Source organism: Narcine bancroftii, chromosome 5 (assembly GCF_036971445.1).
Source record: "Narcine bancroftii isolate sNarBan1 chromosome 5, sNarBan1.hap1, whole genome shotgun sequence".
Lineage (NCBI taxonomy): Eukaryota > Metazoa > Chordata > Chondrichthyes > Torpediniformes > Narcinidae > Narcine > Narcine bancroftii.
Genome location: NC_091473.1, coordinates 95766180 through 95781742, shown reverse-complemented (window position 1 = coordinate 95781742; position 15563 = coordinate 95766180). Strand labels below are relative to the sequence as shown.

At 35.5% G+C, this 15563-nt stretch overlaps 1 protein-coding gene across 3 annotated transcripts in view; it reads right to left on the bottom strand.

Moving 5' to 3' along the window:
• Positions 1-307: 307 nt before the first annotated feature.
• The window catches only part of srsf11 (serine and arginine rich splicing factor 11), a 33984-nt gene continuing 18728 nt past the window's right edge, over positions 308-15563 (bottom strand). For all 3 annotated transcript variants that reach the window (XM_069938439.1, XM_069938440.1, XM_069938441.1), the window contains 8 exons: positions 7946-7992; positions 6353-6480; positions 4853-4934; positions 2770-2898; positions 2555-2638; positions 1804-1917; positions 1329-1482; positions 308-1184 (listed from right to left, as the gene is read on the bottom strand). In XM_069938439.1, coding sequence (XP_069794540.1) covers positions 981-1184; positions 1329-1482; positions 1804-1917; positions 2555-2638; positions 2770-2898; positions 4853-4934; positions 6353-6480; positions 7946-7992 — 942 coding nt within the window. In that variant the 3' untranslated portion in view covers positions 308-980. The remainder of the gene's footprint in view (positions 1185-1328; positions 1483-1803; positions 1918-2554; positions 2639-2769; positions 2899-4852; positions 4935-6352; positions 6481-7945; positions 7993-15563) is intronic.

Below are 15563 nucleotides of genomic sequence, written 5' to 3'. Positions count from 1 at the left end.
GACCATCCTAACTGAAATATTGCAAGTCGGAACATCGCAAGTCAGGGTCTATCTGTACTAACAGCTCTAAGGAATGAACATCATCACAGCTTTGTAAATTGGAGGGGGGGAGGGGGAAGAAGGAGGGGTGGTCAGGCCATTTCGTTCCTCCAAATGCAGCCTGTAAGGGAACCAAGATTGCAGACAGTGCTCATCATATGAATAATTGGTTTAAAACAAGAATATTTCCCACAGTTTCTGCTATTTTTAATTCTGGTTTTAGAATATAGCTCAAGTTTTAAGAAATAATTATAACAATGAACTAAACCAGGCTTTAAAATAGCTTTTATTATGAAAGCTACATGTAAAACAAATTGTTTTCATAAACTGTACAAGACCATGGCACATACTGCAGCTAAAATTGCCAACCTGGTAGACCTGTCAGTATCAAGATAAAGAAAACCATTTTTCCTCACAAGACATTGCACATTAAGTCCAGTCAAGGCAGTTGCCCTCTGTTGTGAACAATGGTGATACAAGAGTGATAAATTGAAGAACAGGGAATACCAAAGTACTTTATTTATTAGAGGCATACAAAAAGCAGACAGTCACTTAAAACCTATGCCAAATAAACAAACTACAGGAACTCAAATCTAGTCACAAGGCTCATAGAATAGGCAACTATCTACATCAATATTTGTTGAGTCTCTTTAAACAAAAATTACACATTACTGAGGTTCCTAATCTTGTCAAAGGAGATCCCTGCATACAATTCAGAAAAATACTTCTTACTGACACACCAATCTGATGCAATAAGAAGTGCAGTTCACTTCCTGAACCAAGTCATCTGTACACCTCTTTCACAAACTGTGGCAAGGCAGGTGCCAAGGTCACCACTTTCTATAACCATAGAAAATATAATAGAAGGGCGACATTCTGACAGAAAGCACTGCTAAAAATAATCACTTCACATTAGGAATATAAATCAGGTTTCACTAAATTTATTCACTCATGTCCATGTCTTCTTCATGGTGATCATCACCATTGACCTTTGACTCTTTCACAATATCTGTACTTCCCTTATCATTACCTTGCGCCAACTCTTTCAGTTTTGGGGAGGCCCCAGATTCAGAAGCTCTCTGTTCTTCCTTCTTTTCTTTCTCACTGTCATATCCTTGTTCCTCTTCATCATAATCTCTCGTCACCTGTACAAGTGTAGAATGCTGTCAAATTCAATAAATCAAGGCACACTGAAGTATCTTCATATTCAACATTTCTCACAAAACTGAAATAGTACAAACATGGTTCTATTTCTTCCCAAATAAAATACTTCATAGGTCCAAATTTACCTTCACATCTCCCTTTTCACTTTCTGCCTTTTTCTCCCTCTCTTTCTCCTTCTCTTTATCTTTGCTCTTCTTCTTTTTACTGGATGACCTCTCCCTTTCCTCTACTTCCCTGCTTCGGTCTCTGTCTTTGTCCTTCTTTTTTTCCTTCTTATGCCTGGAAAATAAATTATTGACCAAGTTCAAACAGTCTTACAATTAAGTTTAAAAAAAACTATGATTCTCCTTGGAAAAGGAAAAAAAAGCAAAGCAAAAAGAGTAGAGTTCCATCTTCCATTCATAAAGATTACTCCAATGCATGAATATTACTGCAACCCAGTAGTGCCTAATAATCCACATTTCCACAAGTCACAACATCAACAATTCCACTAAAATTTAAAAATAGTGATATTTCTAAATCCTAGATCGCAGTATCAACTTTTGAAATATAAATAGAATTGTGGCAGCTCAAAGCAAAGTCTGGGTTTCAAAAAATTACCTTCGAGGAGATGGTGATCGTGATAGTTTACGCTTAGGTGATCTTGATTTCTTAGGAGATCTTGAAATAGATCTACTTCTTCTACGCCTTCGTTCTCTTTCTCGCTCTCGGTCTCTGACGAATTAAAGGAACTACCTTAGTTATGAAATACAAGTTAATTATCTTTCATGTAAAATGTTATACACAAAGCATTCTTCGTGAATACCCATTTATCTTTTGGTTCCATAATTTCCTAAAACTATCGAATGCTCTTACAGCAAGACTGCCTTAAAAACAAATTGGTTGGAGAAATGCTGCAAAAATCAAATCTAGAAAGGAAAATGGAAACATGTTGATCACGGTTTTAAAAATGAAGCTACAATCTCCATTTGAGTTAGCATGCTTATATATTACTGCATTAATTCTTCATTTCAGAAATATCAGAATTTTAAAAAATAGGTTGAAAACCTTTAGCTGTCCAAATTATTTTACAAAGTCTATGAAGAGATGCAATTTAGGTGAATTTTAAAGTAAATTAGAGTCCTGTTTTCTGGAGAAACTACACAAATTATATTAAAATCAATATTCTAATTCAAATAAGTGCAAACAAAGACTTCACTCAATTTTGTTTTCAATTGTAATAGATTTTTGTAGTCCACTGAATGTTGCATGAACCATAAAGGAACTAAATTACAGTAAGAAAATGAGCCATGTTTGCTTTCTCCATCCATATTTCCAAAACACAAGCAGCTTTCTATATATCCATGCATACCTGCTAGGGCTGCGAGACCGCCTGGCTGTGCTGTAGCTTTTTGGAGGTGTTTTGGACCTTTTCTTCTCTTCTTTCTTTTTTTCTCTAAAACATGCCGAAAAAAAAACTGTTCCTCAAAAATGCATTCAAACAAACAGCTAGATCAATGTCCTTACCAATTCGGTAACATGGCAAATAAAATTATACGACACCACAAGAACACTGCAGAACAAAACCTTGGCTTTGAAATACTCCGAGATCTCCTTCGCTCCCTTGAGCGTGATCGCCTTCGCCTTGGACTCCGTGATCGTCGCCTGCTCCTAGACTTTGAATGTGAACGTCTTCTAGATCTACTCCTGGAACGCCTATTTTAAAAATGCACTTTGTTGAGTGTTCAAAATAATCTATTAAACACTTTTTTAAATTAAAGAAATAAGATACTGACAACTGGAACACATTATAAAGCACAAGCCAAACCACACAGTAGGTAAGCTTAAATGTGAAAGAAAATGGCAAACATCTAGCAGGAATAATCATGTTACCTGTCATGAAGGATTCCTTGAAATGAACTAGAGTAACCAACTACATCGCATTAAAGCAAATAAAAAAAACAACCGAATGCCATTTTTCTGTGCTTCCACAGATCTATTTGCTCAATAAGTTGTTACTTTTCATATTTTATTCCCAAAAGGGCTCCATTAAAAGATAACTTCTCTGTAAATCCAAGCCTGACTCAATCATGCAATGTTTGAATGAACATCCTGACAGAACCTCAAGGGTTGACACTGGAAAGACAACACTGGTTACTGCACTTAATGAAGGTAAATAAGCCAAGAATTTATAAACACAGATGTGTCATAAAATGCAGAAGCCAAATACTTACTAAATAATATCAAATATTGTATTTTATCATCATACTCCATTACTGCCAGACTCTTCCTAATATACATACATTTGGAATAGGCTCTTGGATCCGAGAAAAACATGGACACGACAACATTCACAAGCCCGTGATTTTATCAGGGGATTTATCAGGCTTTTGAGAAAAGGCAAGCTCTTCATTTCAAAATAATTTCAGCTTTAAGGTTTTAATATAAAAAGCATTTTCTGTTTACTTTTATTACATGTTTTATTGTTTTTACATTTCAAATGTCACAGGCATTCTGTTTTTTAATTTTCATTTTTTAAAATAGCAAAGCTATGGCCAAGGCTTTGGTGCATGTTAAAGCTCTGTGTAGCTTTAGGGGAAGAGTTCAAGTCCAGCTGTTGTCATTGGAGTTTAAGTTAGCAATCCACATCCAAAGCAGTGGAGTAATATCACCACTAGGTGTCCCTATGTTCAGCTGCCTTCTGAAGGACAAAAGAAGGCTAATTTTTATTTTCCTCATTTTAAATTAAAAAAAAACACAGGCAACTTACAGAAAGTTATAGAGTGCAATAAAATTTATACCAAACAACCAATACATGGAATATAAATTAAGTTTCATATTAACTTGCATTGTTATAATCAATAAGGCCATCCATGCTTCCATATTAGTTCAAAGTCCAAGATTAATATTGAAAAATCATTTACATTGCAATTAGCAAGTCCTGGCACTTTTCATTTATTTAAGTTTGACTTCATTATTTGATTATCCATACATGGGTTAAGGATGTAGAATAGTTTTAAAAATTGTTGGGGCAAGAGATGAACACTTCATGGGGAGTACTGTCTGCAAACTTGCTGATCCATATCACCACATTGTTGTCCAGATTGTGGATCTAGATAAGCTACACTGGTCCCAGCACCGATCCCTGCAGCACACCACTAGTCACAGGCCTCCAGTCTGAGAAGCTATTGTCCACAGCCACTCACTGGCTTCTCCCACACAGCCAATGTTTTTGAATATTTTAATATGATATTTCACATCCAAAGTACAGAGTACCTATGGATAGATGTTAAAATTCTCAAAGATACACTACACTTAAAATCACCAATGCCTGAAGAGGGCGCACAAAATCAGTGAACTCGAAAGGCCAACATGGCCTGTTTCCGCTCCGTAAATGGTTATATGGTCGTTCAGGATAAAAGCACGGTAAAACAAAATCTGAGAATAGACGCAGTACTGCAGTTATTTTGGCAAAGCCTCAAATTATTACTGGTAAAGTGTTTTGAATTATGTACACCAATGAAAATTATTTTTCACTCACAAAGCAATATTTTCACTGCCCTGGAGCTAAATAAATGCACATTACATAATGCAAGAATTCTTGAGCTACCCTACTGTGGATTAATATGTGCTAATTATACCACTACCAAAATAAATTGTTATTTCTCACCTATGCCTTGACCGGGAACGAGAACGCCGTCTACGTGAACGAGACCTTGATCTAGAATGTTTCCTTTTGTCTTCTTTTTTTTCTGAAATGCAAATTGTAGAGTTCAAGGAAATGAAGCATAACAAATTAGTTTTTAAAAATAGGATATCTAAAATTTGTATCAAAACAAGAAATCACTTTTGATGACGTGAATAGAAAATATATGATGGTTGTTATCAAGTAGTACTTGCTTTCTCAAATAGCAGCAACATTTGAAATGACTGCCAAATATAATTTCTGCACCACTGAGAGCAACTTGGATTAATGTTGGCTGAAGTATCCGATGACAAAGGGGAATAACCTTATATTCATTCCTCAATCTTTTAAAATGGAAAGTTTTAAAGTTTAATTTGACTTCCATTAACTTCGCGCTGCCTGTAAATTCAGAAATTTTCAAACCAAACAGCATGAATATTACAGAATGGCTTTTAAATTTTAAAAACAAAATGCAATGCTGGAAACCTGAAGAATATGCTGGAATCATCCTCATATGTTCGTGACAATAGAAGTCACAAAATCCGGATGACAGAAATCTAGACCACTCAACAATCCGGACTTTTCATAAACATGAAATTTTGTGCATGTGTAAGTGACACAGTTGCACTGCAGTAACAAGGAACCATGCTTAATACAGGTAATCTTATCACAAAGAAATTCATTTGTACAATGCATTTTTCTTTTACAATGTTAATTTTTAAACAATTTCGAGTATCACACGCTCATCTTTCTGTAGTAAAAAAAATTATTTACATTTTTGTTAAGTGTTGATTTTATTTTTCTTTAAATCCGCTTGTTTTAATAAATAAAGCATACTATATTAGCTAATGAATAAATCAAAATTTACCTGTTCACCTCAATTCCTCCTTCAATTTGAATTTTAAAAGGACTCCTTGATAATCTGGAAAATCTGGACTGACCCATCCCTAAGCAATCCGGATCTTAGGACTTCTACTGTACTTCATTCCAAAGATGCTGCCTGACCTGTGTTTCCAACATTTTCTATTTTTATTCCTTATACAAGAAATTTCTATTCACCACATTGTTGTCCAGATTGTGGATCTAGATAAGCTACGCTGGTCCCAGCACCGATCCCTGCAGCACACCACAGGCCTCCAGTCTGAGAAGCTATTGTCCACAGCCACTCACTGGCTTCTCCCACACAGCCAATGTTTTTGAATATTTTAATATGATATTTCACATCCAAAGTACAGAGTACCTATGGATAGATGTTAAAATTCTCAAAGATGCAAAACCTGGTTATTTTTAAAAAGTGTGCAATCACAGGATTTATATATTAAGCCCTTTCGACACAAGCCAAATATGTATATTAATTCAGCTTTCAATCTGTCATAATAAAGCAAACAATTAAGTATGGTTCAATGGCACCCACATCATTCTCTGATTTGCGGTTAAGTTGCATGAAAATTACAATCAGAAACAAGATGGTAGAAACAGTATTACCAGTTTCTATAGCAGCTGAGATCAACGACTGGGCTTCCTTAACCCTTTTCATTGCTTCTTCTATGTCTTTGGAAGAGGTGTCCGATTTCAGAGCTGGGCTCACGATGGCACCGGTAGTATGGTTCAACCTTGGAGGAAAATGAATGCAAGAATAAATGGGCTCTTAATTTTTATTTAATTGGATGGAAAGTATTTGCTAGGTGGCAGTTAACCAAGATCAGCCACTATTTTTTAGCAGGCAAATAAAAAGACTAGCATGACTATTATTTAGAGCTATCCCCTACCGATCACGTCTCAGCCTTCTCTTCTCTCCTCTCACCCTTAACCAGCTTTGACCTCATTCCTGCAGGCCTGTGTTACTTCCCCTGTCCCATTATTTTATACAGGTGCTTGCCTGCTTTTGCTCATACCTGAATGAAGGGCTCAGGCCTAAAATATTGGTGACAAAGAATGCTCCATGACCTGCTGAATTTCTCCAGTACTTTTGTGTACTGAACTATAATCACAGCATCTGCAGTCTTTCTTGTTTAACAACATTACTATTTCACGCTTGTGTTTGGACAGAGCACACACTTCATAGCAACCCAATTGAAATATTCATACTCAGATATATTGCTGACTTATTTTAGAAAATATTAAATTTCAAGATTATAATATAGCTGCTCACCTCAACACACAACTTTTGAAAAATGAAATGTACTGAAGAACACCCACAGTATTTTCTTTTGCAACTTTTGCTCAGAATTGCTGAGCTGGAATATTTCAGCCAGCCGCTTTCTTACACGTCAAAATGTTGTTGGTCCTACTAACAGCACATTCAATCATGAAGGGTTCACACATATTGTTTTTAACATTGATTATACACAAATGGATACCAACAGTAATCAAAATGGAGCAATGGGAACAACTACTGCATATTTCAGCAGAGAGTTAAGAGGAGAAACCCAATTTCAGCCTAAATTTCATGGTTTTAGCTCAGAGCGTTCATATAAGACAACCAATTTTCTGCTTGACACCTCAGAGTGGCTGCAAGACACATGCAGGAGACTGGTGTCTGGGCCTCCCAGCAACAACCCAAACTTTGTTACAACACCCCAAACGCTGCATCAGTGCAGCCAGAGTCAGCAACTCTGTCTGCATCAAAGAAGTTGTGTGGGGGCCCCAGACCAGAGTGAGGACCTCAGGCTCTACCATTCTTTTTTTACAATTGTAAAATGTACGGATGGGTTATGGCAGCAGTGGTGGGAGGTGGTTGGGACCAGACCACTTTTCCAGCCATAATTTTATGGTCATCTGCTTTTGTATCTGGCCTACAAGACTACTTTTTTGGGGGATGTTTTTTCTTTTGGGAAGCTTCAAGGGTCGAAATATGGTAATTTTCCTTATCCGAATGCAGAGGAAAAGGTTAATTTGTTCAAGTATTCATTACACAAATCAAAACTGAATATGTAGCATTACAATTCTGACATTCCTTGCCATTTCTCTCCCCCATTAAAGAACTTATCCCATGCATTCAAAAAAAGATTATTTTACAAGAACAAATGCTAATTATTTTTTTGAACCAACAGTAAGTACAAAAATTATGCAACTCACTTTGGATCAACTTGAGTGATGAGTTTTAAAAGCTGATCTGCTGTAACCTAAAAGGACAAAAATAAATATTACCACATGGCACTGAAAGTGAAATTTACAGTGTTTTAGAAAATAAAAATGGTGCTCAACAGGTGCTGTGGTAGCAGTGAAGAAATTCCATCTCCATATCTGTACAGTATGGAAAACAAACACCTTTAAAATATTTATGAATCATCCAAACAAAAATAAAATGTTTTCAGTGACTAGTTACAGAGCATGTGCATTCACAGTAATATGCTTCCTGTAACCATGTACAGCTCAGTACTGAAGGTAAAATAATTTTCCAACTTTCCAAGTTACAACTACTCTTCATAAGGATAAAGTGAAAAAAAAATACAAAAACGAATTCTTGCATATTCACCAGATCCACCTTCTTGGCAAAATTACTTCAAGTAATTTTAAACATGGGTCTTCAAGTTGTAAACAAAGAAATACACACTGCATCTCAACATGTTTTTAAACATATTCTACCAGCACCAAAGTATTTGAACTTGTTTATTGAGGTTAATCGGAATTATGTTAGCTTCCCTGCCCCACCCCACCCAAAATTAGGAAACAAAAAGCCTATTTATTAACATGATCAGCGGAAAAACACAAGTTTCTTGCTTCCATGGGTCTTCATCCACCCTTCACTTGCACCAAAGCTCCTTTTAAGAGTTTCCGCAAGTACACTTCTCTCCCGAGAGGAGTCACGTGATGGAGTAGTGGCCGGACGGTGAACTCCAGCCCTCTCCAGAAAAGTCGGGAAAAACGAGAGAAAATACAAAGGCACAGAAATACAAGTTAAAGAAAAGTGAATATAAAGGTGGAAAGAAGATGGAGACAAAAGGAGAAAAATCAAAATCAACGGAAAGAAGAGAGGAAGAGAAGACAACGGAGGAAAAAGGTGAAGGCCTTACCTGTCCGAAGAGGCCCGCTGCGGAGAGAAGACCCCACTACCTCAGGTCGGTAGAAAGAGAACTACAACAATGGCTCACAGAGCCGAGTAAAAGTGCGCAACCGCGCATGCGCGACTCCTCGCGCATGCGCGATGCGCATACAAAAAAACACACCGATGGGAGGGGGGACCAGCTGGGGAGTCGATCTCCACAGCCGGCAACGACAGCTGCAGAACACCTGCAGCAAGAAGACACCACAGAAGACAATGGAAACAAGAAAGAAAAGGAGGAAAGGGCAGCAAAGAAACAACAGATGGTCAACCTAGAGGAAGAAGAAGAGGAAGAGGAAGAGTACAGGGAAATAGAAGAAGAAAAGATAGGCAAGGTAAAGGAGGTACTTGCTCTTGTTAGAGGATACATGGAGTCATTTAAAGAATGGCAAACACAGGAATTCAATGATTTAAGAAGAAGAATAAACAACACAGAAAAGAAAATAAATAAAATGGATATGACCTTAACAGAAATGGGGAAAAAAATGGACAAGATGGAAGAACGGGCAATAGCAGCAGAAATGGAGGTAGAAGACTTAAAAAAGAAATTGGAGGAATCTAATAAAAAAACTAAAGAGACACAAGAATTAGTAGCCCAAAAAATAGATATAATGGAAAATTATAACAGAAGAAATAACATAAAGATAGTGGGCCTTAAGGAAGATGTAGAAGGCAAGAATATGAGGGAGTTTATAAAAGAATGGATCCCTAAGGCCCTAGGATGTCCAGAACTACAGCAAGAAATGGAAATAGAAAGGGCACATAGAGCATTGGCCCCTAAACCACAACCACAACAAAAACCAAGATCTATTGTAGTAAAATTCCTAAGATATACTACAAGAGAAAAGGTGCTGGAGAAGACAATGGAAAAAGTAAGAGAGGGCAACAAACCACTGGAGTATAAAGGGCAAAAAATCTTCATTTATCCAGATATAAGCTTTGAACTCCTAAAGAAGAGAAAAGAGTTCAATGCAGCAAAAGCGATTTTATGGAAGAAAGGATATAAATTTACACTGAAGCATCCTGCGGTATTGAAAATATTTATTCCAGGACAACAAAACAGACTATTCTCGGATCCAGAAGAAGCACGAAAATTTGCAGAACAATTACAAAAATAGACTGAGGGATGAAGACGGGTAATGAGAGCAAAAATTATCACGATTGATATGTATGTGGGTAAAGACAAAAATAGACTGAGGGATGAAGACGGGTAAGGAGGGTAAAAATGACCACGATTGATATGTATGCGGGTAAAGAGGTATAAGAGTGAATAGAGACAACGGGCATATGTGAAAGTATCTGTAATTAGAGGAAAACATAGAAAGTATAGACAAGAATTAATAAGGGAAGGTAATGGAATAGAGAGAATAAGGAGGGAACTAAAAGAGTGACCTTTGTGACATATAAAAAACGAAATCTTTTCTGGGGGGGGCTGGGTGGGGGGAAAAGAGCGGTCACTGCAAAATCAGTTGACGCTTGCGAGTGGATTCGCAAATCCAAATGGAGAGGGGAGATGTGGTTGTCCGACAAGGGATAAAGGGCAACTCAGGAGGGGAAGGGGAGATTGGGGATAAAGAAGATAGAAATAGGAGAATAAGGAAAATGTTGGATGTTGTAGGAATGTTGTCTGGTAAAGAGTTGAAAATAAGAAAACAGAAATGGAAAAGGAGGAAAGGTAATGATGGAAAAACGGAAAGAGAAGATAAACAAAATATAAAATGGCTACGCTGAACTATATGACTAAATATTAATGGAATACATAACCAAATTAAAAGGAAGAAACTACTAAATTTACTGAAAAAGGAAAAAATAGATATAGCATTTGTCCAAGAAACACATTTAACTGAATTGGAGCACAAGAAATTAAAGAGAGATTGGGTAGGACATGTAACAGCAGCATCGTATAATTCAAAAGCAAGAGGAGTGGCTATATTAATTAGCAAAAATGTGCCATTTAAAATAGAAGAGGAAATAATAGATCCAGCAGGGAGATATGTTATGATAAAATGTCAGATATATTCAGAGCTTTGGAATCTACTTAATATATATTCACCTAACGAAGAAGATCAAAAGTTTATGCAAGATATCTTTTTTTTTTTTTTTTTTTTTTTTTTTTTTTTTTTTTAAATTTTTTATTTTTCACACCATAAATCACAATAGCCATGATATACACTTTTTCTTTTCCACACATTTACAGTGACTTTTTCTCCCTCCCCCCTCCCTCCTCCCAAGCCACCCCCCCATCCCTCCCCCCTCTCATCCATTTTAGTTATACAATCTAGGTTGCATTAATTCAGTTAGACAATGTTGTCATTCAACAAAAATACACCAGAAATTCTACTGAGTCCATTTTTTTCTTCTCTTCTCCTTCCATCAACTTAGGTAATGTTTGTTCCCGGTAGGTTTTCGCTATTGTATTTAATGTAAGGCTCCCATACTTGTTCGAATATTTCAATATTATTTCTTAAACTATATGTTATTTTTTCTAATGGAATACATTTATTCATTTCTATATACCATTGTTGTATTTTCAAATTATCTTCCAATTTCCAGGTTGACATAATACATTTTTTTGCTACAGCTAGGGCTATCTTAACAAATCTTTTTTGTGCATCCTCCAAGTCAATTCCAAATTCTTTATTTTTTATGTTACTTAGGAGAAAGATCTCTGGATTCTTTGGTATATTGTTTTCTGTTATTTTATTTAATATCTGATTGAGATCATCCCAAAATTTTTCTACTCTCTCACATGTCCAGATTGCATGAATTGTTGTTCCCCTTTCTTTTTTACATCGAAAACATCTATCAGATACTGTTGGGTCCCATTTATTTAACTTTTGCGGTGTAATGTATAGTCTGTGTAACCAATTATATTGTATCATACGCAGCCTCGTATTTATTGTATTTCTCATCGTTCCAGAGCATAACTTCTCCCATGTTTCCTTTTTTATCTTTATATTTAAATCTTGTTCCCATTTTTGTTTAGTTTTACCATTTGTTTCCTCATTTTCCTTTTCTTGCAGTTTAATATACATATTTTTTATAAATCTTTTGATTAACATTGTATCTGTAATCACATATTCAAGGTTACTTCCCTCTGGTAAACTCAAGTTGCTTCCTAATTTATCTTTCAAGTAGGATCTCAGTTGGTAATATGCCAGCGCTGTATCTCCCGTTATATTGTACTTATCTCTCATTTGTTCAAAGGATAAGAATCTACTTCCTGAAAAACAATTTTCTATTCTTTTAATCCCTTTTTTTTCCCATTTTCTAAAGGCAAGGTTGTCTATTGTAAAAGGGAGTAGCTTATTTTGCGTCAATATTAGTTTTGGTATTTGGTAATTTATTTTATTTCTTTCTACATGTATCTTCTTCCATATATTGAGGAGATGGTGTAATACTGGAGAAGTTCTATGTTGTACCAATTTTTCGTCCCATTTATATAATATGTGTTCAGGTATCTTTTCCCCTATTTTATCTAATTCTAGTCTCGTCCAGTCTGGTTTTTCCCTTGTTTGATAAAAATCTGATAGGTACCTTAATTGTGCGGCTCTATAATAATTTTTGAAGTTTGGCAATTGTAAGCCTCCTTGTTTATACCATTCTGTTAATTTGTCTAGTGCTATCCTCGGTTTCCCCCCTCTCCATAAAAATCTCCTTATTATTTTCTTTAACTCTTTGAAGAATTTTTCTGTCAGTTGTATTGGCAATGCCTGAAATAAGTATAGTATCCTTGGAAAAATGTTCATTTTAATACAGTTTATCCTTCCTATCAGTGTTAGTGGTAGCTCTTTCCAATGCTCTAAATCGTCCTGTAGTTTTTTCATTAGTGGATTGTAATTGAGTTTATATAATTGGCCTAGATTTTTGTTTATTTGCACACCTAGGTATCTTATTGCCTGCGTTTGCCATCTGAATGGGGATTCCTCCTTAAATTTTGAGAAATCCGCGTTATTCATAGGCATTGCTTCACTTTTATTTACGTTTATCTTGTATCCCGACACTTCTCCATATTCCTTCAATTTCTTATATAGTTCTTTTATTGATAGTTCTGGTTCTGTTAAGTACACTATCACATCATCCGCAAACAGACTGATTTTATATTCCCTGTCTTTTATTTTTATTCCTTTTATATTATTATCTCTTCTTATCGATTCTGCTAGTGGTTCTATAGCTAGCGCAAACAATAATGGTGATAGTGGGCATCCCTGCCGCGTTGACCTGCTTAAGTTAAATTGCTTTGATACATGTCCATTTACTGTCACTTTCGCTAACGGTCCCTTATATAATGCTTTAATCCAATTAATATACTTCTCCGGTAAACTGAATTTTTGCAATACTTTGAACAAGTAATTCCATTCTACTCTGTCGAAGGCCTTCTCTGCGTCTAAAGCAACTGCTACTGCCGGTGCTTTATTTCCTTCTACTGCATGAATTAAGTTAATAAATTTACAAATATTGTCTGTTGTGCGTCTTTTTTTGATAAATCCAGTTTGGTCTAAATTTACCATTTTCGGTACCTGTTCTGCTAATCTGTTCGCTAATAGTTTAGCTATTATCTTATAATCTGTGTTTAGCAAAGATATTGGTCTATATGACGCTGGTGAGAGTGGATCTTTCCCTTGTTTTAGTATCACTGTAATTATTGCTGTTTTACATGAATCTGGTAAGTTTTGTGTCTCATCAATCTGGTTGATTACATCCAGGAGGGGCGGTATTATTAGGTCTTTAAATGTTTTGTAGAATTCTATTGGGAGTCCATCCTCTCCTGGTGTCTTATTATTTGGTAAATTTTTTATTATCTCTTGTATTTCTACTGTTCCAAATGGTTCTGTTAATTTATTTTGTTCCTCTATTTGTAGTTTTGGTAGTTCAATTTTAGTCAAAAATTCATCTATTTTCCCTTCTTTCCCTTCGTTTTCGGTTCGGTATAATTGTTCATAGAATTCTCTGAAGTTTTCCTTAATTTCTTTTGGATTATATGTAATTTGTTTGTCTTTTTTCCTTGTTGCCAATACCGTTTTCTTAGTTTGCTCTGTCTTAAGCTGCCATGCTAGGATTTTGTGTGTTTTTTCCCCTAGTTCATAATATTTCTGTTTTGTCTTCATTATATTCTTCTCCACCTTATATGTTTGTAATGTTTCATATTTTATTTTTTTATCCGCCAATTCTCTTCTTTTGGTTGTATCTTCCTTTATTGCTAATTTTTTTTCTATGTTTATTATTTCCCTTTCCAACTGCTCTGTTTCCTGATTATAGTCCTTCTTCATCTTGGTTGCATAACTTATTATTTGCCCTCTAATGAATGCTTTCATTGCGTCCCATAGTATAAACTTATCTTCCACTGATTCCGTATTTACTTCAAAGTACATTTTTAATTGTTTTTCAATAAATTCTCTAAAATCCTGTCTTTTAAGTAGCATGGGGTTTAATCTCCATCTATACATTGCAAGATATCTTTTTGAAGGTAGCTAATACGCAAGGGAACATACTAATAGGAGGGGATTTCAATCTGAATTTGGATCCAAATATGGATAAAACGGGGAAAAAAATTAACAGGAAGAACAAAGTAACCAAATTTATAATTAAATCAATGCAAGAAATGAAACTGGTGGACATATGGAGGAAACAAAACCCAAAAGAAAAGGAATACTCATACTACTCGACTAGACATAAAACATACTCAAGGATAGACCTATTCCTGTTATCAGCCCACATACAAGGGAGAGTTAGGAAAACGGAATATAAAGCTAGACTATTATCGGACCACTCACCCCTGTTATTGGCAATAGAGCTAGAAGACATCCCTCCAAGAATGTATAGATGGAGATTAAACCCCATGCTACTTAAAAGACAGGATTTTAGAGAATTTATTGAAAAACAATTAAAAATGTACTTTGAAGTAAATACGGAATCAGTGGAAGATAAGTTTATACTATGGGACGCAATGAAAGCATTCATTAGAGGGCAAATAATAAGTTATGCAACCAAGATGAAGAAGGACTATAATCAGGAAACAGAGCAGTTGGAAAGGGAAATAATAAACATAGAAAAAAAATTAGCAATAAAGGAAGATACAACCAAAAGAAGAGAATTGGCGGATAAAAAAATAAAATATGAAACATTACAAACATATAAGGTGGAGAAGAATATAATGAAGACAAAACAGAAATATTATGAACTAGGGGAAAAAACACACAAAATCCTAGCATGGCAGCTTAAGACAGAGCAAACTAAGAAAACGGTATTGGCAACAAGGAAAAAAGACAAACAAATTACATATAATCCAAAAGAAATTAAGGAAAACTTCAGAGAATTCTATGAACAATTATACCGAACCGAAAACGAAGGGAAAGAAGGGAAAATAGATGAATTTTTGACTAAAATTGAACTACCAAAACTACAAATAGAGGAACAAAATAAATTAACAGAACCATTTGGAACAGTAGAAATACAAGAGATAATAAAAAATTTACCAAATAATAAGACACCAGGAGAGGATGGACTCCCAATAGAATTCTACAAAACATTTAAAGACCTAATAATACCGCCCCTCCTGGATGTAATCAACCAGATTGATGAGACACAAAACTTACCAGATTCATGTAAAACAGCAATAATTACAGTGATACTAAAACAAGGGAAAGATCC